General features: G+C 44.2%; 1 protein-coding gene across 1 annotated transcript in view; it reads left to right on the top strand.

Moving 5' to 3' along the window:
* PPIP5K2 (diphosphoinositol pentakisphosphate kinase 2) overlaps positions 1–26291 on the top strand; it is a 3486936-nt gene that overhangs the window by 257521 nt on the left and 3203124 nt on the right. The window contains 2 exon segments of the mRNA XM_044063880.1: positions 6642–6654; positions 21196–21226. Coding sequence (XP_043919815.1) covers positions 6642–6654; positions 21196–21226 — 44 coding nt within the window.

Consider the following 26291-nt stretch of genomic DNA (forward strand, 5'->3'; position numbering starts at 1 on the left):
ATCTAGTGTCTGTAGGTCCCCAGTGTCTTTGTTTGAGTTCCATGATGATCCTCTCCATAGCCTTGCATACTAGGCTAGTCAGGCTTATGGGGCGATAGTTTCCAGGGTCTGCAGAGGTGCCACCTTTGTGGAGTTGGGACCACTGTTGCTGTACGCCATTCTTTGGGCACATATCCTGTAGTGAGGCTGAGATTGTACAGCAGTTTTACTTGAGGGATTAGTTCTTCTTGGAGTTCATGTAGGGCAACCCGCACACCATCTGGTCCCATGGAAGCAGTGTTTTTTGCTTTGGAGAGGGCGGCCTTCACCTGAGCATCAGAGATGTTTGGGAGGCTGCACTCTGCCGGGATAGATACTTGCTCTTTTGGGGGGGAGGGGGGTGGAGAAGTTTGCACTGAACCTTTCTGCCAGGATATTGGCGATGTCTGTGGGTTCAGTGTATTTTTTGTCGTTTAGAATCAACTCAGAACAAGTCTGTGAGTTGCATCCCAGGTTCCTAACATAACTGAAAAAAGCCTTATGATTGTTTTTAGTGTCCTGTGCAATTTCTCTCTCGAAGCTGGCCTTGGAAGATTTTATGAGGGATCGAAATTTTTTGCTAGTACTGATCAGAGATGCCTTCCCTTTTAGGGATTTTGCTCTATCATGTAGTAGCTTCCTCCTTCAGTTGTACAGTTTATTTATGGCTGGGGTCCACCAGACTGGACGCCTGCCTTTGGATGATTGGGTCTTGATTTTGTTTGGGATAGCATGATCCATGCATTCCTGGAGATGTCCGTAGAATGCGTTTATATAGGATTCTGCAGTTTAGGCCGTAGTTTCCACTGGCCCTGGGGCCTTGAAGGATTCCACTTCAGTTTTGAGAAGTGTAAAGTTCGCTTATGAGAAGTTTTTCACTGTGGTTTTCTGGACTGGGGGGTGGGGTCGGGATGTGCATATCCAGTGAAATTAATTTATGGTCTGATCTTACCAATGAGGGATATACTTCTGGTATGGAGCATAGAGTCCCCATGTTGGTAATGATCAGGTCTAGTATGTTTTCCCCTCTTGTGGGAGTGGTGACTAGTTGTTCCATAGCATTTGAGTTTATAAATTCCAGGAACCTTTGGGCTAAGGTGCTGGGGCTTGAGTAATGTTCCCAGTCTATGTTTGGGTAGTTGAAGTCGCCCAATATAATGGTGTTCGGAGAGATCTTAGTGTTCTCCAATGTTTTCAGGAAAGCCGAGTGGGATTCCTGACTTTGAGAGGGTGGTCTGTAGGATGCTATAAACTGAAAAGCAGTCTTGCCCACTGTCAGTTGCACATGGATGGTCTCCGATACTTCGTGCACTGCCACTAACCTGGAGGTATGGATATCTTTGATAAATATGGAAACTCCCCCTCCTTTTGTGGTTCGGTCTGGGTTTTGGGGCTGAAAAGCATGATATGAGGTATAACCTGGTAGTGCTGGGGTGCTCTCTGGAGCCTTGAACCAGGTTTCTGTCACTGCACAGATATCAATGTTCTCCATACTGAGGAGAGCTTCGAGTGCATGCATCTTGAGGTTAAGACTTCTGGCGTTTAGCAGCATTACCCTTAGTTTCTTGTTCCTTGTGCTGTCTATGGAGGTGGGTTTGACTTTTGAGCTTTGCCTAAAAAAGGCACTATGGGGGTGGCAAGAGCCTTTGCCAATATCCAAAAGCCCAGGGGTGACAGGTGCAAGCCGTCCCTAGCGAAGCAACGTGGCTTGTCGAGCATGTCATCCCAGACTGACAGACACTGGATCCCCTTTAAATGACACCAAAATTTTAGCCAATTGTTAAAATCGATCATTTTGTCTTTATACTGTGGCATCATTCTAGGTGAGGGTAAGATGCTGCTCAAGGTCAGGGTCATACCGGCCCAGGCTACATGATCAGAGAGCTCCTCTATGTCTCTTTTCATGTAGTCGAGGGAGGTATGTCTCCGGTCATTCATGCCAGCATGTACAATGACCGAGACATATTTGTATTTGCTTTGGAGTGACCTGAGTGCTTGCGTTATGTGGCGGATCCTAGCGCCCGATAGGCAGCTCACTGTTACCTTCTCTTTATTCAGCCTGGTGAGTGGGACGTCAGTGTGTCTAACAATAGAGTCACCTATTACAAGGGTATCAGGTGTGTTATTCAGCCTTAAGGGCTGTGACTGCTTGGCACACTGACTTTGTGTGCTATGTGTTGTACGTGTTTTGTTTTGGGGTAGCGTTTGCTTGGATGTCTGCTTTGGAGGTCTCTGTTGCTTAGGTAGATTTTTATTTAGAGCCTCCGAGTATGTTTTTATGTGTTTGGTTCGCTGTTGAGGTGGGACTATGTGATACTGGAATTGTGTTGTGTGAGGTTACCTTCTCCTCCTGACTGGTTACACCAGTTTTGAGATGAGAGAGCTCAGCCTCCAGTTTGGCTATATGGTTGCATCTCTCACATATATTTGAACCTGTTTGGAGGAGGAGAGAGTTGTCCGTGTACATGAGACAGTTGTAACATTGCCTCAAAATTCCCAGATTCACCAGCTGGACTGGAGAGGAAACCATTGACTGACCTTTGGACATGCTAGAGTAATATAGGGAACTGAATTAAAACTGACCAATAAGGGGACAAGGTAATCATAGAGAGTATAAGAGTAAGTAGTGCTTATGGTTTATTAGTGCTAACTTGTAAGAATACTTATTTGGATATATATATATATATATATATATATATATATATTTTTTTTTTTTTAATTGCTTCCCATTAAGGGGGGCACCTGACATCTGGGGCAAGAAAAACTGATGTAATGGCGTCAGCTGCATGCTTTATACCCCTGACGTTGACGTCACGGAAGATGAGATAGCAGTCGACGCAAGACCTAAGACTTTGATAATCAGGCCGACTGAGGGCTACTGCAAGCAGATAACCCAAATGTGATGACTGCAACAGTGAGTACACTCGAACATCTACATTTATGGTACGTCTACACAACTGTACTTTGTGTTACACACTAATCCATCATTCATGCCTAAAGATGTTTCTGACTTTACCTTAAATTAAGCCATCACTCTCTGTGTTCTATCCTGATGAAGAAACAAGGGAGAAATAAATTCTACATAACTTGAATGTGTACAGTCAGCTGAGGTACTATCTTGACAGAGCAAAGCCCTCTAGGAATGCTGATCAGCCATTCATGTCCTGTATGGTGGCTAAGAACGGTCAGCCTACCTAAGCATCTATTGCATGATGGTTGCCATCTGCTATTGGTTTCTTTTACTCCCATCATGATAAAGCTCTTTCAGGCAAGGTTAAGTCTTGCTCAATTAGGGCCTTATACTCTTTGATGGCATATTGGAAAAGAGTGGACTATAGACATATTCTAGAGGCAGCAGACTGGTACTCTGTTCATACCTTTTTAAGGCACTACAAGATGGATTTGTTTTCAAGGTCCAGAACAGACTTTGCTAGGACTAGTCTCCAGGGGCTCCTGAATCCTCATCCTTCCACCTCCCTACTTGCCTGTAACAGTATATTTTATTGTTCTTGACTACCTTAGTTGCAGCACCCACCAGCCATCTCCAGAGATTGTGCATAGCTGAGGGGGGTTTCAGCCTCCTTTATTTGACTGTTGTTGGATTTGATTTTTATATGGATTTGTGATGTGGCTGCAGTCTTAGTCTTGCTGGAGGATTTTGGCTTTGGGTACTTTCCTCCTGTCTTTGTAGAAGTGATAAAGCCTGAACACTCACATCCATCTTAGGATATGCTCAGCCAATCAGCTGTCACAGGAAGAGAGAGGGAGTGGAGTCGAGTTTTTGTAAGCTGGCCAGTACTGGGTTGCCTTGGCAGATAACCCAAAATGCCACTGGTTGGATGGAAGAGTCTGTGTTGCTTTTATGAAAATTCAAATCTCTGAATGGACTGATAAGCCTGAAGAAGAGACTCTGATTGAATGGGCACATATGTAACTTATGTAACTGACGATACTGCAAGAAGAATTCCCAGACCTGTGCTGGTGAGACTGTAAAGGTTTGATTAAAAGGAATTTATTTTTCCCCCATCTCTGGGGGCAAGGGGAAAAAGTTACAAACGGGTACTACCAGGGTCTTTGTAGACAGTGATTATTCAGTGATTACTAAGCAAAAAATAAGTTTATTCCCATGATCAGTTTGTGCAGAGAAATGGAGATCTTTTAAGATTTAAATTCTTTTTACCAGAGTCAGATCAAGGTCAAATGGGGTCTTAGGCAGGGGAATGGACCCCCACAGCCATTACAGTGTCCCATTTCTTGGGTATATCTCCCCTTTCATCATAAACAATGTACAAAACCCATCAGAAAGCATACTATTTTCTTGTTTATGTTTCTCAAATTGTATAGCACAAACACAAATGGTCATTTGATAAAATAAAACTGTCTGTCATTGAAAAGAGGCTTAGCGTGAGCAGCAGAAAACTTCTCTTTCCTTGAAACCCCCATTCAATGAAAATACATTGAAACTCACCTTCACTGAAAATGCATCTGCAGTGGTGATTTGGTGTGCATTTATATCCCCCAAATCCATCTATTATTGCTACATTGTTGACTGCAACCCTTTCGGATGTCTGTGTTAAAAAATTATTAATAATGACGAAAGCCATATATTTCAAATGTATTTCACACAAAGTATTCCAGCTTAATACACACACACACACACACACACACACACACACACACACACACACACACACACACACACACACACACACACACACAGACGCACAGATACAGATGCACAGACACAGACACACACACACCAGTCCTGCAAATCCAGATTAAAGACTGTTTAAAAATAACTAGATAATAAGAACATTGGGTGCTTTCATCCACAGAGAGCACCCCACCAGCAGTTCTAGCCATTTTGTTGACTTTGTATACCCATTAGTGCTATGAAGCCATACATTGCATTTACTTCATTGCTAGCTTTGTATGAACTATATGAAATGTTGTAAAGACCACTAGTGTCATACCATAAGATCCAGACATGAGTAGCACAGTTTTAGTAGGTGTGTTTGGGAAAGCATAAGAAATGCACAAAGGAACACAGATGTGGTGCAGATGAATGCTTCAACCAACAAACCAAAGGTAATATGAAAAAAGATGAAAAGGATGAACCAAGCCACAGACAATATTAAAACAAAAACAGTTTCTTTTAACGGTGACCGCTTTCACAGCAAATTAAGCTGCTTCATCAGAAAATTCAACAGTGCAGTTGCAAATATTTAAACTAAGCATAATTCGCTGCAAAAGTGCTCACCATTAAAAGAAACTGGTTTTGTTTTAATATACTCTGTGGCTTGGTTCATCTTTTTCATCTTTTTTCATAAAGCATGAGAAATATTAATCATCGATAAAATTATGCTTAGTCACTATGCACAGTGTCTGCCAAAGTAAAAGTCATCTGAATAATTCCACATTAAAGGGAACAGTTAGTAATGCAGAAGTTGCTGCTGGCAAACAACTTTGCATATCACTGTTTCATCTACAGATGCAATGCCTGCTGCTCTTGAAGAGTAAATTGCCTATGTTACATTAAAAAATAGTGTGCTGGTGATATTGGCAGAACACTTCCAAAATGAGATCAGATGTGCAGATAGGGAATGGCTGGCAAGCAGTGGGTTCATAGTTACTTGGCATACAGTCCTCGAGACCATTAAGGAGCCTATCCCAAATTCCCAATTCCTCCATGTTACTGCCTGGTTAAGTGACTTATTCAGTGTCACATAGTAGGTAAATGAAGGTGGAAAGATTCAAACCCTACACTGTTGCCACTGAAAGCAGCCATTAACAAGTTTGAGCTTCTATCTTCTGCGCTAACTGCCAGAGTAGCAGTTTTTAACTAAATGCTGAAATTCTTTACAATTCGATTTTGTAGAGAAGACTGCACCACAGTAATATGAAACAATGACTACATAATGTATGCTGAAGATCAGACAGTTCTAATCGTCACTCCAAATCATGCAATCCGACTTGACAAATGTCACTTTGTAGTTGCTGGAGGCTGTAAAGATGATGATGCAAAATATATTACAAAAATGCAACATGTTTAGACTACTAAACTGCCACATGTTTTGACTGTATTACACAATCCAAGCTTATTAATGAATGAATTCTTCAGTGCAATGCATAAATCAAAAGAATTAAAGGCAATATAAATGCTGCAGCAGCTTTTGATCTGATGTTATCCATGTCATTATTCCTCAAATTAGGGTCTTGGATCTGATATTGGATCTGAGCTGGTAACTTTACCTTAGACAGATCCAAAGCTCAAGCTCCTTCCTCTCCCATAATCTTCTGCTGCCCTCTACCCATCTACCCTTCAGATCTCTTTTGCCACGTTCTGCTGTGGACATTATCCTTGGCTCTCACTAGAGTAGTTTCAGGTAAGTGTGGTTTAGACTGGATTTATACCTGATTTAAACTTTAGATTTATAGGTTATCTCCTTTTTACTTCCCCTCCCTTAGACAATGTAGTTTTTTTCGCTAGTATAGTTTTCTCCCTTTGTGGGTTAGGCATTTGGCGCCTTTTTTTTTCTCTTAAACTTGTTTCTCTTCTTACAGTAGAGATTGTGTGTTTTTTGGTACTGTAGTTTGACTTTTAAACTTTTCAGTTATGTCAGAGAAACCCTTCGGGTTTAAGAAGTGCTCCTTGTGTGGTTGGAAGATGCCCGATTCCAACTTGCATGAGGAGTGCTTGTATTGATTGTTCTTCGTGTTTCACTGTTGCAGTCATCACATTTGGGTTATCTGCCTGCAGGTAGCCCTCAGCTGGCCTGAATACCAGAGTCTTTGGATTTCTGCATCGAATGCTGTTGCTTCTTCTATGACTTCAGGTCATCAGGGGTATAAAACATGCACCCGATGCCAGTACATCAGACTTTCTTGCGGTGCGGTGCCCGAAGCAGAAGCAGTTCACAAGTGCCGATCGTCCGACTCCTGAAATTTTCGTTTTCGAGTTTCAGACCCGAAGTCTTCATAAAGATAAGTACCCTGTTGGGGATCCTTTTTTCTTATTCTAACCGATGCCAGAAAAAAATTAATAATTGTCTTGCTTGTGCTCCTTGTGTAAAAAGCAAATACCTCATAGGGATTTTCATTCTTACTGCATCACCTGTTTAGGCCCAGACCACGATGTCCCTCTCGGTCAGTTTTGTGCCTTGTTCAAAGCCCGAACTATTCATCATCGGGATATTTTTGCAACTTAATACTTTCGTTCTCGAGCTTCGTACTCTGAAATGGCTTCATTAAGCCATCCGAATACTGATCTTCCGAAAAATGTAAGGATAAAGACAGAGACAGACTGCATAGGTCCAAAACTGCCGACGACGCTTCTGTTAAGCTAGTCGCCAGTCCGCCGGTACTAGAGGAACTTTCGCAGCCCCTGATACCCGCTACTACAGATTCGCATGCCTCTACTGAGACCCATTCGGAGTACGGTATGCCGCAAGATGCTTCTTTGACTATGGAACCTGCGGATGTCTCTACCTTGGATGGGTCCGGAGCCACTGTGCAGGCACTGGCTTCTGAGGGTGTATTCAGGCCTACCGATTTTCTTATTAAACGGACAACTTCATTTCAAGCTAAAAATACCGAATTCCTCAGGCCTAAAGCTCGCACTACGCCTAGAAAACCAACCACCAAACCGCATTCTCAGGCCCATATGCCTCAAAAACAAATTATCAGAATGGCTGAAGACCTTATTACCTCAATTAGGTGAAGCCAGCCTTCCCCCTCTAAGAGACTTAGAACTGATTTTCTTTCTGATTCTTCTGATCAGGAATCTGATATCTCTGTTCCTTCTGACTACCAGGATTTACCCTTATCTACTTATGAGGATTCTGATGCAGAGGATTCCATTCCCTCTGCTTCCCGTTCAGAAGATTTTTCTTTTGGTGAAACCTTGCATCATGCCCTTGGGGAACATTTCTGCTGGGAAAGCCAGGACTATTCTGAGTCCAAAAAGAGACTTAGGGAATTTTTACCCCTGCCTCAACACAGGCCTCTGGCTATCCCTCCTGTTCTGGAGATTGTAGATGATGTTTTCTTGGAATCCAGCCTTACCCCAGACACTTTGCCCCAGCTTCCGGGAAACCTGACAGGTACTGCAGAGTACCTGACTCTCGCAAATTCCTCTTCAAGAATCCTACTGTGGATCCAGAGACCATTTCCCAAGGACCAAAAGGCATTAAGGCTGCTACTGCCAAAAATCCTGCCCCTTCTAATAGGGACTTTAGAGCTTTAGACAGATGGGGTAAGAAGGTATACACTTCTGCTACTTTGGCCATTAGGGCTTTAAATTGCCATTGTCATATGTTAAAGTATCAGCAGCATATTATGGGACTACTTAAACAGAAAATGATGTTGATTCCTGACTGTACTGAACACAAAGAATTACAGGATTTAATGCTTTCTGCTGAACAAGTTGGTAAACCTACTTTGCAATGTGGTTTTGATGCTTTGAAAGCATCTTGCAGGGCTGCTGTCCCTGGGTCTATACTTAAAATGCATGCTTGGCTTAAGGAACAAAACTTGCCGGATCATGTTAAAGCTAAATTACTGGATGCACCCTTAAACCAAGACCGTCTTTTTGGCAACAAAGCAGAATTCCTCAAAAGGATGGAGGAAAAAGCTAAATCTATAAAAAACTGTTGGAGATTTCTTACAAGTACAGCCTCCTAGATTCAGTAGGCATTGGCCTTCAAAGAACTGGTCTTTTCCAGTCCCTTCCAGGCCTTCTCAGTCCAAATCCAAGCGTACCAGACCAACAAGACTTCAGCCTCAGGCTATGCACAGATCTAGGCAGTGGGGGGCTCCCACTTCCAAAGTAGGGAGTAGTAAGCTACCCCCCTATGGAAAAATGGCACAATGACTTATCCTTAATTCTTCCAAGCCCTGCTCAACTGCTCGCTCCCTTAGGAGGAAAGCTCGCCCTGCATGCAAAAAACTGGGAACTCATTACCCAGGACAAATGGATTTTAAACATAGTTTCCCCAAGGATACAGATTTCGCTTCCACTCACTCCCAGCCCCAAGTGGATGGCCAGACCCCCCCCCCCCCAAATTAGTAGGCGGAGGCCCAAAAACAAGTTTTCTCTCTCTCATCAGTATCGGGGCTATTCAACCTGTCCCAGCAGAACAAAGAGGACAAAGTTTTTATTCAAGACTGTTCCTAGTTCCCAGAAAAGAAAACTCCTGGTGTCCTATCCTGGACCTGTTTATTCTCAACACCTTTCTGGTGGTTCCAAAATTCAAAATGCTGACTCTTCAACAGCTTCTTCCTATGCTAGTCAAGGATGCCTGGCTGGCAACCCTAGACTAAAAAGAAGCTTACCTGCTCATCCCAATAAGGGAATCCTGCAGACAATACCTACGTTTCAGGGCGGGCTGCATGCACTATCAGTTCTCTGCACTTCCCTTTGGCTTATCTACTGCGCTCAGGGTATTCACGAAGTGCCTAGCTCCAGCCATTGCATTTTGCAGGCAGAGAAATATTCCGATTTACCCATACTTGGACGATTGCCTGATTCATGCAAAAAGTCAGGACTTGCTATTACAGCACCTGGCATTTGTAAAGAGACTTCTAACCTCACTGAGGTACACCATCAACGAGAAGAAATCTCACCTAGTACCCTGCCAACAGATTGTATTCCTGGGAGCAAGCTTGAACACAACTTCCCAGATGGCATTCCTCACTCCGGAGAAACAAGTTTATTTGGCAACCTACTGGCCACAAAAACCCAGCTATCTGCAAGGAAAATCCTGCAAGCCCTGGGGTTCATGGCCTCTTGCAGTCTGTTAATTCCATATGCAAGACTGCATATGAGGAAACTTCAATGGTATCTAAAAAGTCTATGGTGTCAACATTTTCAGGACCTGGAAACAATTTCTTGCCTAAGGGCAGAGTTCCTTTGGTGGGCAGAGGCTTGCTACCACAAGAAGGGACGCCCTTTCATTCTAGCCCCTGCTGCCCAAACCCTAACAACAGATGTATCAGACTATGCATGGGGGGCTCACATGGCAGGGCAGTGCATTCAGGGCAAATGGAACCCAAAACAGATGCACCTGCATATCAATCAAAAAGAAATGTTAGCTGTACAGAATGCTATGACAGCCTTCAAAGACCTTATTCTTCCAGGACAACTATTGATAAAGACAGACAACACCACAGTTATGTGGTACATAAACAAGCATGGGGGAACCCATTCCTACCCTCTCTGCAGACTAGCCATGGCTCTGTGGAACACAGTCTTGAGCTACCAAGTGAACCTGCAAGCTCAATTCCTGCCAGGCTAACTAAATTCACTTCCAGACGACTTAAGCAGAAATCTCATGGACCCACAAAAATGGAAACTGGAACCTAAAATATTCAAGCTCTTGAGGAACAAATGGGGGACACCAGAGGTAGTAATGTTTGCCTCCCCTCAGAACTACCAATTGAACAAATTCTGCACCAGAACTCCCCACAGTCAAGCTTGGAAAGTGGATGCCCTGTCCTTTACTTGGGAAAGCCTCTCAATTTATGCCTTTCCCCTCTGCCTCTCCTCTCGAAGGTTCTACTAAAGATCAAACAGGACAAGCCAAGGACAATACTGATTGCCCCAGACTGACCAAGCCAGCACTGGTACCCCCTTTTGCGCAGTCTGACAGTGCTACAACCATGGCACCTGCCTCAGACCCCTTCCCTGCTGTCCCAGCAGGCATGCCACATTCTGCACCCTCAGCTTCAAACCCTGAACTTTGCAGCCTGGATAATTCCCTGAACTCACCTCTAGCTACCCTCAGTAAGCAGGTGCTGGATGTCATTCCTGAGGCAAGGAGGTCTAGTACTAGAAAATCCTATTCAGAAAAGTGGAAAAGATACTGTTCCTGGATCCAGGCTCAGGGGATGGGCACAGTGGTGCCCAGCTTACCTCATATTCTAGATTAAACAGAAGTGCTCCACAAGGGCCTATCTTTCTCTTCAATTAAGATTCATGCCTCTGCTATTTCAGCACAGTATAATATTGAGCCACCCCTCTTCTCTCATCCCCTACTAAAACAATTCCTTAGACTGGCCAAAAATTTAAGACCCTCCCAGGAAAGTTCCCACTCCAGCCTGGGACCTTAACTTTGTATTGGAAAAACTCACTCTTTTCCCCTTTAAACCAGCTACTACAACAGAGTAGAAATTCCTTTCTTGGAAAACGGCCTTATTTCTAGCCATCACTTCAGCAAGAAGAGTGTCTGAACTGTAGGCCCTCATAGCAGTTGAGCCCTCCATTATCTTCCATGCGGACAGGGTTTCCCTCAGGACTTAATCCATCCTTTAAGCCCAAGGTGGTGTCTAGTGTGGCTCTAAACCAATCCATTCATTTGCCTACTTTTTTCCCTAATCCTCAAAATAAGGGGGAAAGGATACTGCATTCTCTGGATGTGCACAGACATTCTATTTGGACAGAACTAAGCCTTTCAGAAAATCTGACCAGCTGCTAGTTAGCTTTGCTTTAGGGGCAGAGGGGGAAGCCCATTTCAAAGCAAACCATTTCCAAATGGATAGCCCATTGCATCCATTTCTGCTACAAGCAAAATGAAAAACCTACCTCACAGGGGATAAGACCACATTCCACCAGGGCTGCATGTGCCTTTACGGCATTTCTCAGAGGAGTCCCTACCAGGGACATCCTGGAAGCTGTTACCTGGAGCTCTGTACACCAAGCATTATCACCTGCCTATCTTTTCTAAATCCAGAGCTGGATTTGCCACAGCAGTCTTAACAGGGCCTGATTGCTAACCCTAATGCTCTTTAACTGCCTCCACCCTTCCTTCGCTTTGGGAATTAACCCAAATGTGATGACTGCAACAGTGAAACATGAAGAACATAGTACAGTTGTGTACACTTACCATAAATGTAGATGTTCGAATGCATTCACTGTTGCAGTCCTGGTTACCCTCCCTCCCTCCAGCCCCCTGACGTCTCTTGGCTCTACCTTTCCTTCTTGTTTAGCATATATTATATCTGGTGTATTTGCTTTTTGCTGGGGGGTGTTACGTACCATATAATTGGTTCTTATTGCGGGGGCACCTGACATCTGGGGCAAGAAAAACTGATGTAATGGCATTGGCTGCATGTTTTATACCTCTGACGACCTGACGTCATGGAAGAAGTGACAGCATCCGACGCAGAAATTTGAAGGCTCTGGTATTCAGGCCGGCTGAGGGCTACCTGCAGGCAGATAACTCAAATGTGATGAGTGCAACAGTGAATATACTCGGACATCTGCATTTATGGTAAGTGTGCACAAGTGTACTTTTTGGGGCTCCTCACCTGGAAGTTGAATGTGACGTTTGTGCTGCATTCAAACCCAGGGCCTTAGTAGCGTACCACAATACATTATTACCAAAAGGTATGCCACAGGGGGGTCCTTATGTTTTCTCTCCTCCCAAGGCCTCCTCTTCTGATTCTAAACAGAAGGCTCCTCCCATTCCTCTGGGGACTTCTTCAAAAAAAACCTAAGCTTCAGATCCTCGAGCTCCAGATCTGACTTCATCTCAGGCTATATCTGATCTGAGTTATTCAGGGCTCCTCACATTGGATGCTCTCAGATCCTGTCAAGAACAGATCAGCCTCTGTTCCGACTGCTTCTACATCTCGACCTTTGGATCCAACAGGTGTGTTGGCTCTTCCTTTAGTTGTAGAGGATTCAGCTTCGCCTGGGTGCTCCAGGAATTTGTTACCGTCTGCTCCTAGACCTCTGAGCTGAACTCCAGAAATTAGACATAAATCTTCAGAGTCCAAGATTGGATTGCCAGCTAAGTCTACCCCCACTCATCCACTTCCTCCAGATCATCCAGAAGCTTATCATCGGATATGGACAGGTTGCCCACTTAGAGTTGGGGCTTCTGGCATCCCCCAGCCTGCCCAGTTAGGGGAGCCTTTCCAATCCCAGGTCCCCATTCTCCTCTTCAGTCTCTAGAAGCTTTGGGATTTTGGGACCCGGAAACCCTCTGTGCGGTCCCGATGGTATCGCGTCTCCCCTTTTTCTCTATTTAGTTAGGGTCCCTGGCCTGCTGTGTTCCTCCGTCCTCTGTTCAGAGTGGGCCCTCTGCCAGAGCAGTCGATGCCGGTTCCCCGGGGATGGGGTCTGGGCCTTTCAGACTGATCCCTACCCCTGGGAGCTTCGGCCTCAGACAGCCCGAGGCAGGTATTGTCCGGGAGCTGCAGGGCTGTGTCAGGGTCCATTCCTCATTTGGTAGAGGGCGTCTTCCAGCCCATTGGCCTTTAGGGTGGTAGATAGGACCTTCTCCAGGTCTGGAGCAACATCTCCCGCTCCTCCGTGTCCACCCCTATCCTTCTATACCTTGGGTGATGAGTCCTCCTATCTGGTCCAGGGTCAGCTCTCCCGTACTAGTCTTCATGGGGTTTTCACCCGACATGGGGTCCCCGCATATTTCGAGTCCTCCCCAGAGCCCCCCATGGAGGAGGCACCTCATAGGAGAAGGTGCAAGAAGAGGCCTTTGGACTCGCCTGTGGAGTCCCTCACAGAGGACATGAACCTCGATGAAGGAGATGGGTCCCCGAGGTCTCCACCTGAGAATGTCTCCTGTGGTGACATAATGGAGATCCTTAGGCAAAAGGGCAGATGATCTCCCCATCCGCTGTCTTCAGAGGAGTCTGTTTTCCTGAAGACTTTTGGGATGGACCCATCTACTTCTAGGGTGTCCCCCCTGCTGATGAATTGGTGGATCTTATCGCCAGCAGGGCTTGGAAGGAACCCAGCACTGTGGAACCAGTGCCTAAATGAGTCGACAAGTTCCTTAGTCCTCCCGTTGACCGACCCTTCTAGAGCAAAGGAGTTCCTTCGATGCCATCGTGGTTGCCTCTGCCACCAAAAAGGAGCTGGTGGAGTAGAGCTCCACGGTCCATCCCCTGAGCAGGGAGTCTTGGGCGAATGACTGGCATGGGAAGAGTGCGTTTGCCTCAGCTGCCTTTGGACTGGAAGGCAGTTAATTACCTGACACACTTCACCCACCTTCAAAGGGACTTGGTCAAAGAACTCGCCACTTCCTTTACAGAGTTGTTGCTGGAGGAGGACCTCAAAAAGGTGTCTCCCAAGCTCTCTACTCTGACATCCCTTGCCAATTTCTCAATGAAGTTAATTTCCAGTGCAGCATAATCTACCTCTCGAGTGGTAGGTACTGGGATAGCTATAAGACACGGCATGCTTGGTTACGACTATGCGGGTTTGCGGAGCCCTTCAAAGCATCTTTTACCAACGCTTCCTTTGACAGGTCCACCCTCTTTGGACCTTCTGTGAAAGACGCACTGACCTGTAGTAAGCAGGAAAGGAAGACCTTGTCCATGGTTGGGATCAAGTTTTCTACTCCTCAGAGGTCATTTTCCAAGACTCGGTGAGGAGCTAAGAAGCTGTGGCTCCAGAGGTCAGTCTTCCTTCCAGGATGCTTCTTATAATTTTTCTTCCAGAGGCAGGGGGAGAGGTTTCAATGGCAGATGCCACCCTAGAGGCAGGTGGGGACCGCAAAATCGGGACTCCTGGGAACCTTTCTCTTCAGCAAGTTAAATCTATCAGTGAAGAAGTCCAAGTTACGGATGGTGACTGTTCAATCCATTCTGCGTCTCTTACGCAAGGGTGACTGGATGTGCTTAGTGGATCTCCAGGATGCCTACTATCACATCAAGAGAGACAGCCAGTCGCAGAGACATCTTAGTTTTTGATTAGGGCCAGTCATTACCAGTTCAGCGCCCTGCCCTTTGGACTCACCACAGCCCCCTGGGTGTTTACCAAATGTATGGAAGTGGTAGCGGCTCACCTGAGGCTGCAGGGATTCCAGGTGTTTCCGTACCTTGACAGTTGACTCCTCATGGCACCCACAAGGCATTGACTGTCACAAGCTATCCAATATGTTCTACTCCTGTTCAGCCAATTGGGGATAACAGTGAACCATTCAAAGTCAAATTTGGTTCTGAAGCAAAAGTTAAGAGTTCATAGGAGTCCATCTAGACTTCATCTCAAAGATTGCAGCATTACCTTCTCACAGAGTGCAGCTACTCCGGGAGGAGGTCATGCAAGTCTTAGATCTTTCTTCTCCTTCAGTCCACTTGGTTCTTCAGACCCTAGAATCCATGGCCACGGCCATACAGCTTGTGCCATTAGCAAAGTACTGTATGCGAGTTCTACAATAGACCTTGGCGGTTCAGTCATCCATTCTGTCTCGACTTATGTCCATGTCCATAAAAATGATGCAAGTGTGCAGATGGCACCTTCTTTGGTGGCTTCAGTCTCAGGATCTCAATCTGAGCAGGCCTGTTTAACTCCCTCCATCCAAGGCTATGGTGGCCACGGATGCTCCCATGTTGGGATGTGGGGAAGGCATTCCAAGGGTAGAACAGTTCAAGGCACGTGGTCCCAGTAGAGACCAAATTGCACATAAATGTCTTGGAGATGACAGCAGTCCTCCTAACATTGCAAGCCTTTCAGGATTGCCTCCCTCTGGAGACAGTTGCGTTTCAAATGGACAACATGGCAGTGGTCTGGTACATCAGCAAACATGGAGGACACAATCTTACCCGTTGTGCAGAGAGGGCATGAGAGTGTAGGAATGGGTGATGTCTTCAGGGTGCTTTCTTGTTGAAAAACATATACCTGAGAATTCCAACGTGTTCTCCAACAAACTAAGCAGAGCCATATTGGGTCCTCACGAGTGTTCCCTCAGTCTGACCGTGGTGAAGCAGATCTTCGATCGTTGTGGTCAACCATGCTACAACCTCTTTGCCTCCCCTACTAACAACAAATGCAGCATGTACTTCGACCTGATCCCCCCCCCCCATCTGGGGAGTCACCATGGGATGCTCTCATCCATGACTGGTCCCTGGGTCTCATCTATGCTTACCCTTCTATCCCTGTTATCCCAAAAGTTTTGCAGAAAGCGCAATGCCTGAGGACATCCATTATCCTCATTGCCCCTTTCTGGCCTTGTCAAGTGTGGCTTCCCTTCCTAAGTTCTCTTCTGAAGTATCCTACTTGGAGACTGGATCGATCCCCATCAGGATCTGATCTCCCATCCTTTAGGGCTCCTTCTTTTCAATCTTCGGACCCTTCATCTTAGCACATGGTTTCTCCTGTTCCAGTAATTTTGAAACAGTCCAGGTTAGTTTCCCCCATCAAGAATAGTATTCTAGCTTCCCAAAAACCTTCCACCAGAAAAGTTTACAGTAGTAAACGGAAAAGGTTTTCTGTCTGGGCTAAGGGCAGGAATCTGGACCCCTTTTCTGCTTCTATGCCAGATTTTCTCTTGTTCTTGTCCTCACTTTTTCAGGAAGGGGCAAGTTTTTCTATGATAAAGCTTCAGTTACCTGTGATTTATAATTTTCATGAGAATAGCAAACCTACATTCTCTTCCAGACTCTGTAAAGCCTTCATGAAAGGCGTTTTTCTTCTAAGACCTCCCATTAAGGATCCCTCGCCTCCTTGGGATCTAACCTTAGTGCTGCAGTCTCTGACTCAGAGCCCCTTTGAACCTGCTAGTTTGTGTGATTTCAAATTCTTGTCTTGGAAAACGGCCTTTCTAGTAGCCATAACATTGGCTAAGAGGGTGTCCGAACTGCAAGCCCTTTCACTTGCTCCCCTGTAAATGGTCTTTCACAAAGATAGTGTCTCTTAGAATGAATCTATCCTATTTGCCCAAGGTTGCCACTGAATCCAATCTGAATCAATATATCCAGTTACCAGTTTTCTTTCCCAATTATTCCAATAAAGGAGAGTACATTCTGCATCCTTTGGATGTACACAGGCAATTGCGGTTCTGTCTCCCTAGGACTAGGGAGTTTCGCAAGTCAGACCAGCTGTTTGTGGCCTTTTCCCCAAATAGACGTGGCCTTCCCATTTCCAAAGTGACTATCTCTAAATGGATCTCCGTCTGTAGCTCCACAATCTGCACCAACAAACATCTCGAAGTTCCTGGAAAGGATAGAGCTCATTCTACTAGGTCTGTGGCTACTTCTTCAGCCTTCATGGCCAGACTGTCCATTGACGATATTTGTGCTGCTGACATTTGTTCTAATCCTCACATCTTTATTTCACATTGCAAGCTAGATTTGGTTTCCAGTAACAGGGCTTCCATTGGTTCCACGGTGCTTCAACACATGCTTCCTTGAGGCCCCCCAGGATAAATAATAGCTGGGGACTCTGACCCTACTGTGAGGAATAATGACTTGGATAACATCAGATAAAGAGTTTGGTACTTACCATAACTTCAAAGGTAAATAAAAGGCCTCCTTCACCAAAAGTACCACCAAAAAATCCAGATAGCAAATAGTCAAAATATATAAGGCAGAACTACCAGGCTGAAGATAAAACAACTTTATTAAAACAATAAATATAGCAGCATCTAATCATAAGCGCTTTCAGGTAGAATCCCTTCATCAGATGATAATTTTTAAAATCAAACATTACATCTTGTATAAAACAACATAGCCAATCAAATTCAGTAATTTACCCTCCTTTTTGCTAAAACAGGTTTTTAAAAGAACCACATCATTTAATCCTTTGGCTTTGTCAGCTCCTAGTCTTAATATCCATTGCATTTCCCTATACTCAGTCTCATTTCTCACATTTCCCATTCTTTGACTTCTGTTAACAGTTACAACCATAAAAACAAAAGCATGATTTTGATGTATAGCTATATGTTTATACAATGCATTTTGTTCTTTTTTCAATCTAACATCAGAAAGATGCTTAAAAAGTCTGTCCTTAAGCCTGCAGTTAGTTTTTCCTACATAATATGCTGTACAGTATTGGCAGCTAACAATATAAACTACATTCTGTGTATTACAGTAAGCATATGTATTCATAGAATAACTCCTCTTAGTCCTGAGATGTAAAAAATAATCTTGCTTAATGTATCTACATGCCTTACAATTTTGACAGGGAACTGTACCCTTGCTCTTAATATTGCACCGTTTTAAACCACCACTGGAGGGTTCATGGCATAAAATTGCTTTTAAATTGTTTCTTTTGAAAACAAGTCTAGGTTGTGTTCCTACAACTTTAGTTATACTTTCATCTGTGAGTAAGATTCTCTAATTGTTTCTAATAATATTACATATACCGCCTATGTCACTGTTATAAGTTAAACTCCGCTGCATCCCCTTATTATTATTGCTCACCGAAGTTCCTGTAGTATCTTGTAGCCCTTCTCCCCTGGCTATCCATGGTCTGGCTTTATACTTCCTGTATGACCTACTATTACTCAACTCCTTACCTAATAAATTCCTAGTGTACCCCCTTTTTTGAAAATTAGTCTTTAAAGAGTCTAGTTCATGATAAAACGTATTCCCATTGGTACATAACCTAGACACTACGTATTTGCCCTTTTACTATATTCTGAAACACATACCTGGGGTGCATACTATCAAAACTAAGGATTAAATGATGTGGTTCCTTTAAAACCTGCTTTAGCAAAAAGGAGGGTAAATTATCGAATTTGATTTGCTATGTGGTTTTATATAAGATGTAATGTTTGATTTTAAAAATGATCATCTGATGAAGGGATAAACTGCGGTGGTGGTGCTGCGGTAGAGTTGTCGCCTCACAGTAAGACTTTGTCCTGTTCGATTCTCAGTCAGAGTGTCTTCTGTGTGGAGACATGCGTGAATGGGCGTACCTTCGTTGAAGGTTGTGCGTCAGGGCTGGCAACCCGGCACGTAAAAATCCACTGCCAGTCATTAGCGGACCAAAGTTCTGCTGTGGCGACCCCTAACCGGGGAAAGCCGAAAGACACAACATCATCTGATGAAGGGATTCTACCCGAAAGCGCTTATGATTTGATGCTGCTATATTTATTGTTTTAATAAAGTTGTTTTATCTTCAGCCTGGTAGTACTGCCTTATTATATTTTGACTACTTACCATAACTTGGCATTTGTGTTATCCTATGTCATTATTCCACACATTCCCCTCCCACTATTCCCCTTCCTTGTTTGGTCATCTGAGGAAGCTGGAGTGTTGTGGGGTCTAGGACTATCTTCCTTTCTACCGTTTTGGTTATAGTGATAGTGACTGTGTCAGCAAACTCGATCTGAGGGTTAGAAGACAGCAGGAGATTATGGGAGAGGGAGGAGCTTGACCTTTGGATCTGTCTAAGTTAAAGTTACCAGGTCGGATCCAAGACCTTACTGTGAGGAATAATGATCTAGGATAGCACAGATGCCACATTACGGTAAGTACATAACTCTTTTTCAACAACCTATAAGTGATAGAAAAGTCAGAAATATTACGGACACACAAAATACTTTTATTTTTTTTGTGTGTGGGGTGGGGCTTACATGCTTGCAGGACACCTGCATCTCATTTTTGACTTTCCTGTATCTTCTGTGTTGTCAGGAATAGTCATTCCATCCAACAACACTAAGGATAGATCTGATGTACTTGAAGGATGGCTAATAATGCCGTATTGTTGTAGCATATACCTCCAAAGTAGAGCGAGCCAGATCATGGACAAATGGTGCCCTATACAGGGTGATGAATTCTGAGGTTTCACCAAACATACCAAGATCCCATTATTTGTCTGACTATCCCCACTTATCATAAGCACTGTTCGTACCTGTCTATGTATGTACTATTCTATTTACTTTTACGATTATCTCATAGATTTGGATTTCATTTAGGTTCATAGGTTCATACTAGGCTATCTGCCCAAGGGCATTTATAAGCCTAGCCCATAGATGTTCTTCATTCCACATTGCTGCAGTCCTAACTATTGGGTAGTCCGCTGTCCAGTCGGCCCGAATACCAAAGTATATGGCTGACGTCGGTCACGGCGCATTAGACTGACGTCAGTACGTCAGGGTACTAATGCGCATGACCGACGTCATATCCTCAGTCTTTTTTGCCGCATGGTCCGATGCAGAAGCAATTTTGCGAGTGCAGGTTGGCGTTCTGAAAGTTTCTGAAGTCAGAGTTTCAGACCGAATCAAAGTTGGCTAAGTACCCCGTTGGGGAATATTTCGTTTTTTTCTTGCCTCAGTATTTAACCGGATGTCAGAAAAGTGAATAACTGTATTTCTTGTGGGAAACAGATACCTCATAGGGATTACCATACTTTGTGTATACCTTGTTTAGGGCCTGAGCACGACGTTGTTGGATGCCGCTCTTGTGCTAGATTTAACAAACGCACTATTAAGAGAAGGTTAGACTGTGCCAGGTTAGTGTTTGGGAAGCGTTGTAATTATAAAATGCCGCCGGATGCTCCGGCCGCTTCGCTAAAACGCAAGGACAAGACAGCAAAGCCTAGAGTGGAAGAACCGACAGTCCCAGATGCCGGTTCTTTAGAGGGCTCAGTGGAGCCGGAGGTTTTGCCAGGTGTTTCTTTGGAGTCTCAGGGAGAGACTTTACTGTTACAGGATGTATCCTCTCAGGAAGTAGGCCAGGCTGAGGGGCTTCTCAGGTGGCTGTTCTTCCTTCTCTTCCTAAGGTGGTTAGAGCCTCCCTTCTGTTTCCAAGGCTTCTTTGAGGGGCAGGCCAAGTTTTGCTTCAGTGGGGGTTTCTCCTAGTGCCTCAGGGTCTTTGCCTAAGAAACATATGCTTAAAATGGCAGAGGATTTGATTACTATGATAAGGGGTTCTATGCCCCCTCCTGATAAGAGGCCTAGGGTGGAACCTGAGTTTGAGAGTTTTGAGCAATGCTCGAGGCTTCTGAGTCTTCGGCTGAAGACTTGCAGGAGTTCCCTCCTTATTCTGATTCTGATGTGGATGATTCTACTCCTTCAGCTTCTCCTCCTGAGGATTTTTCATTTTCAGAGACTCTGCATTCCATGAGGGAGCATTTTAAATGGGAAGGGCAAGATTTCTCTGATTCCAGGAAAAGGCTTAGGGAATTCTTGTTTTTACCCCAGCGTAGGCCTTTAGCTATACCTCCTGTTTTGAATGTGGTGGAAGATGTTTTGCAGAGGCTTCCCTGAATCCTGATTCTTTGCCTCGTGCCCCAGTGAATCCGGATAGGTACTATAGGGTGCCTGACGCTCATAAGTATCTTTTAAGAGTCCTAGGGCAGACCCGAAACTGTCTCTCAGGGGCCTAAAGGTGTGAAGGCCTCAGTTGTTAAAAATCCTGTCCCTCCTGATAAAGAGGCAAGGGCTTTGGATAGATGGGGAAAGAAAGTGTATACTTCTTCCACTTTAGCCATGAGGGCGTTGAATTGTCAGTTTCACATGTTAAAATATCAGAATTATCTTCTTTCACAGTTGAAATCTAAGGTGGATGCTCTGGCGGAAGGTATTGAGTGTAAAGAGTTGCAGGATTTAGTTCATGTGTCTGAACAAGTGGGTAAACATTCCTTGCAATGTGGTTTTGATGCTGTGCAGGCCTCCTCCAGGGTGGCTGCCACTGGTTCTGTTCTTCATAGGCACGCCTGGTTGAGAGATCAGAACTTAGCTGAGCATGTTAAGACAAGGATTTTGGATGCTCTTTTACAGTCTGATGTGTTGTTTGGTTCGCCTGTGGAAGCAGTTTTAAAGAAAATGGAGGACAAGGCTAAGTCTATGCAAACTGTTAAGGATTTTTTGCAGGTGCAGCCTCCGAAGTTTAGTAGAAATTGGCCTGCTAAGGGATGGACTTATCTTGCTTATGATTCCCAGTCTAGGGGTAGGTCTAGACGTGGTAGGGGCAGAGCTCAAGGTTCTTTTAGGCCTAGGACAGGGAGTTCACCTGCTCAGACTTCTGGTGAGGGCAGGGGTCAGTCCTTTCGTAAGCAGACCCAATGACCTGCCTTTTCAGCTGCCAGTACCTTCTCGCCTGGCGGCACCTCTAGGAGGAAGACTGTCTCTTTTCAAAGAAAATTGGGATTTAATTACCCAAGACAAATGGGTTCTGGATATCATTCACCACGGTTACAGGTTTTATTTCCATACCTTGCCTCCTTTCAAAGGCATGCCAGACATTCCTCCTCTACAAAGAACAGAGGCTCGCAGACAAATTTCTCTGTTACTTCAAATAGGAGCCATTCAGTCAGTTCCTGTGCCAGAAAGGGGCCTAGGATTTTATTCTCGCCTGTTCCTAGTACCAAAGAAGGGGAACATGTGGAGACCAATTTCGGATTTATCTATCCTCAACACTTATCTGGACATTCCAAAGTTCAAAATGTTGACGTTACAACAGCTTTTACCTCTGCTGGGCAAAGATCACTGGATGGTAACTTTAGATCTCAAGGAAGCTTACCTTCATGTGCCTATAAGACTAAGTTGCAGAAAGTATCTGCGTTTTCCAGCTGGAAATTCTCATTATCAGTTCTCTGCATTGCCCTTTGGCTTATCTACTGCGCCCAGAGTATTCACAAAGGTTCTGGCTCCAGTGATAGCTTACTTCAGGCTAAAAGGAATTCAAATCTATCCTTACTTGGACGACTGCCTGATTCTGGCTCAAGAAAAGGAAGACCTTCTACAGCATTTGGAATATGTCATAGCAGTGCTAAGATGCCTAGGGTATTCTGTGAACGAAATAAAGTCCAGTCTAGTACCCTCTCAAGACATGTGCTTTCTGGGTGTGAGACTGAATACAGCAGCCCAGATGGCCTTTCTAACCCCGGACAAACAAAAGAATCTTTCCAGTTACTTCCATCAATTATCTCTTCAGTCCGGGCTGACTGCAAGGACAGTCCTTCAAGCCTTAGGGTTCATGGCATCTTGTATTCTGGTGCTTCCCAATGCCAAACTGCATATGAGGAAGCTACAATGGTATCTCAAAAATCTATGGACACAGCACTGCCAGGATTTGGACACTGTCATTCAAATAATACCTTGCATTCAAAAGGAATTTTTGTGGTGGGCTCAGGAATGTCACCTAAACAAGGGACTCTCTGTGACCCGGCCAGAGGCAAGTCAGATTCTAACGACAGATGCCTCCGACATTGCTTGGGGAGCTCATCTAGATGGAAAGTGGATACAAGACAAGTGGCCTGCCAGACTACAGCATCTACATATCAACATGAAAGAGATGTTAGCAGTCCAGTTTGCATTAATGGCTTTCAAGGAGTTACTTCTTCCAGGGCAGGTGTTGATTCTAACAGACAACACAACTGTCATGTGGTACATCAACAAACAAGGGGGAACACATTCTTACCCATTGTGCAGGCAAGCAATGATTTTATGGGAGACTGCGCTCAGCTTGCAACTAACTCTTCAGGCAAGGTTTCTGCCGGAGCACAGAACTCCTTAGCAGATGTGTTAAGCAGACAAATCATGGATCCCCACGAGTGGAAACTGGATCTTCATGTATTTCAAAAATTGACAGTGTCATGGGGAACTCCAGACATAGATCTGTTCGCTTCTCCACTAAACCACCAGCTGCCAAAGTTTTGCACAAGGATTTCATCACACAGCTTGGAAAGTGGATGCTCTTTCTTTCAGTTGGAAAAATCTTCATGTGTATGCTTTTCCACCTCTGCCTCTTCTCCCAAAGGTGCTTCTAAAGGTCAGACAAGACAAGCCAAGGATGATTTTAATAGCTCCAGATTGGCCTCGCAGCACTGGTACCCATTACTGAGGAGTCTGGTAAGGAAGCCTCCATGGCCTTTACCCTTGATTCCACACCTATTGTCTCAGAGGGACGGTCATCTGCTCAATGTCAAGCTTCAAACTCTTCATCTAACAGCCTGGCATATTCTGTTTTGAAAGACAGCAGGTCTCAACTTCCTCAACAGGTTTTAAATGTGATTATGGAAGCCAGAAGACCTAGTACAAGGAAAGTGTATGCAGAAAAATGGAAGAGATTTTTATTTTGGACTGCAGCACAGAATTTGGAGATTTCGAGCCTAATTTGAGTGTGGCTCTTCAATATCTTACTGAGTTATTGGACAAAGGTTTGTCTTTCTCTTCCATTAAGATTCATGCTGCAGCAATTTCAGCTCACTATGATTGTGACCCACCATTGTTTTCACATCCTTTATTCAAGCAATTTCTTAGGGGCAAAGAATATAAGACCCCACGTGAGAGCTCCTACTCCTGCTTGGGATCTCAATTTTGTGTTGGAGAAACTTACTCTACAACCTTTTGAGCCTGCAGCTACTGCTGACCTGAAATACTTGTCATGGAAGACTGCTTTTTTGTTGGCCATTACTTCTGCAAGAAGGGTTTCTGAGTTACAGGCCCTTATGGCGGTTGAGCCTTTTTTTGATTTTTCATAAGGATAGGGTATCATTACGTACTAATCCTTCCTTTATGCCTAAGGTGGTTTCTAGTGTGGCTTTAAACCAAACTATTCATTTGCCTACTTTCTATGCAGATCCCCAAAATAAAGGGGAAAAGATTTTGCACACTTTAGATGTACACAGGCAATTGCGTTATTATTTAAGCAGGACTAAGGATTTTAGAAAGTCTCAGCAGTTGTTTGTTTCTTTTTGCTTTGAGTTCAGGGCAAGCCTGTGTCAAAACAAACTATTTCTAGGTGGATTGGGTTTTGCATTGCATTTTGTTATTCCCATCATGGCAAAGAGATTCCAGCTGGGATTAGGCCTCATTCCACTAGGGCTACTGCCACTTCAACAGCATTTCTAAGGGGTGGCAACTAAGGATATTTTGGAGGCAGCTACTTGGAGTTCAGTGCATACTTTCTCTAAGCATTACCACCTTCCTCTCTACTCTAAGTCTAGGGCTGGTTTTGCCACAGCTATTTTGCAAGGCATGTTATCAGCTCCTGCTTCCTTATGATTTGCCAGCCTCCCTTACCTCTGCTTTGGGATTCTACCCAATAGTTAGGACTGCAGCAATGTGGAATGAAGAACATAGTACAGTTTTGTACCTACCATAAATGTAGATGTTCGAGGATCCACATTGCTGCAGTCCAATTTACCCTCCCTCCTTCCCCTCTGTGTTTTAGGGGTGGTTGTGTAGGTGAGATTATATTCTGGTACCTTTGTATATATTGTATATGTTTTTGGTGCAGGTATGTTTGGTGTGTTTTGGTTTTGGCCTTGTCTTTTTAGGGTCTTCTGACATCTGGGGCAAGAAAAGACTGAGGATATGACGTCGGTCATGCGCATTAGTACCCTGACGTACTGACGTCAGTCTAATGCGCCGTGACCGGCGTCAGCCATATACTTTGGTATTCGGGCCGACTGGACAGCGGACTACCCAATAGTTAGGACTGCAGCAATGTGGATCCTCGAACATCTACATTTATGGTAGGTACAAAACTGTACTTTATGTGGCTTTCGCCACCCCTTTAGTTTGAATAAAAACTATGCCTATCATTTTTCTGTGCCTCTGTCAAGCAGTGACACTGAAGTAATCCCTGGGGTATATCTGCGATCTCCCATCCATTGGTCAAGATTCCTCTTGAACAAGGCCAGCGAGGTGCTCTGCCTCACATGTACCGGGATTTTGTTCCACAGCATAGGGAGTCTCTGGGTGATGAATCTGTCCCTCCAGCACGTTCTATTTATAACCGTGTCAAGGTTTAAGTCTCCCGCCCTTGTGGTTCTGAGGGATCTAGATTTTTTGAGGTGAAGCATATTCATCAAATCTGGGTTTGACATGGCCTTATATGTCAGGCACAGGTCACCTCTGAGCAAGCGGTATGAGACTGAATAGAGCTGGAGTTCTTTCAGTTTAAAACTTTAATTTCAAATTTTACAGAAAAAACACGACATTTTCAAAACAAAATCTTACATTTTAAATAGGCTTAATGTGATAAACAGTAAACTTCTCTTCCTTTGAAACTTGTATTTAATGAAAATGCATCTGGCAACCAATTAAACTGCTGGGATTTATACTCTTATAGAATGTAGTGAAGCACTAATCGGCATTTATGTGAAGAGTGCAGGAGTTCAAAAGACAAATGTGTGACACATTTGCTAACAGCTTGGGACAGCCCACTGGGCACAAGTGTCCCTTTTCAGGAGCAGCCCCGGAGAGCAGTGTCTAGTAAAGTAACTTGTCAGTATCACACAGAAGACAACTGAAGGCTGAGGGGGCCAAACTGTATACTACAGTTAGCTTTGTAGTAGCTTTGTAGTCTTACTGATCTGCATGCACTGAGTGCTAGACAGACTGTTGTAGCACAAACACACTGTATTTCATGTGTGCCTGCAAAAACAAGCTAAATGCAAATATTTTCATAGTTAAAATATTAATATTAAACTCATAGACTTCAAACTGTCAAGTGAAGTTGCAACTAAATAATAAACACACTGTCTACATTCAACAGGGCAAGGAAACCAAGTATCGCATACAAAGATCATAGCAAATATTACAATGCCTCTCTTTTAATACAAACAATTTCCT

This window comes from Protopterus annectens, chromosome 2.part2, assembly GCF_019279795.1.
Source record: "Protopterus annectens isolate FY-2018-M chromosome 2.part2, PAN1.0, whole genome shotgun sequence".
Classification (NCBI taxonomy): domain Eukaryota; kingdom Metazoa; phylum Chordata; order Ceratodontiformes; family Protopteridae; genus Protopterus; species Protopterus annectens.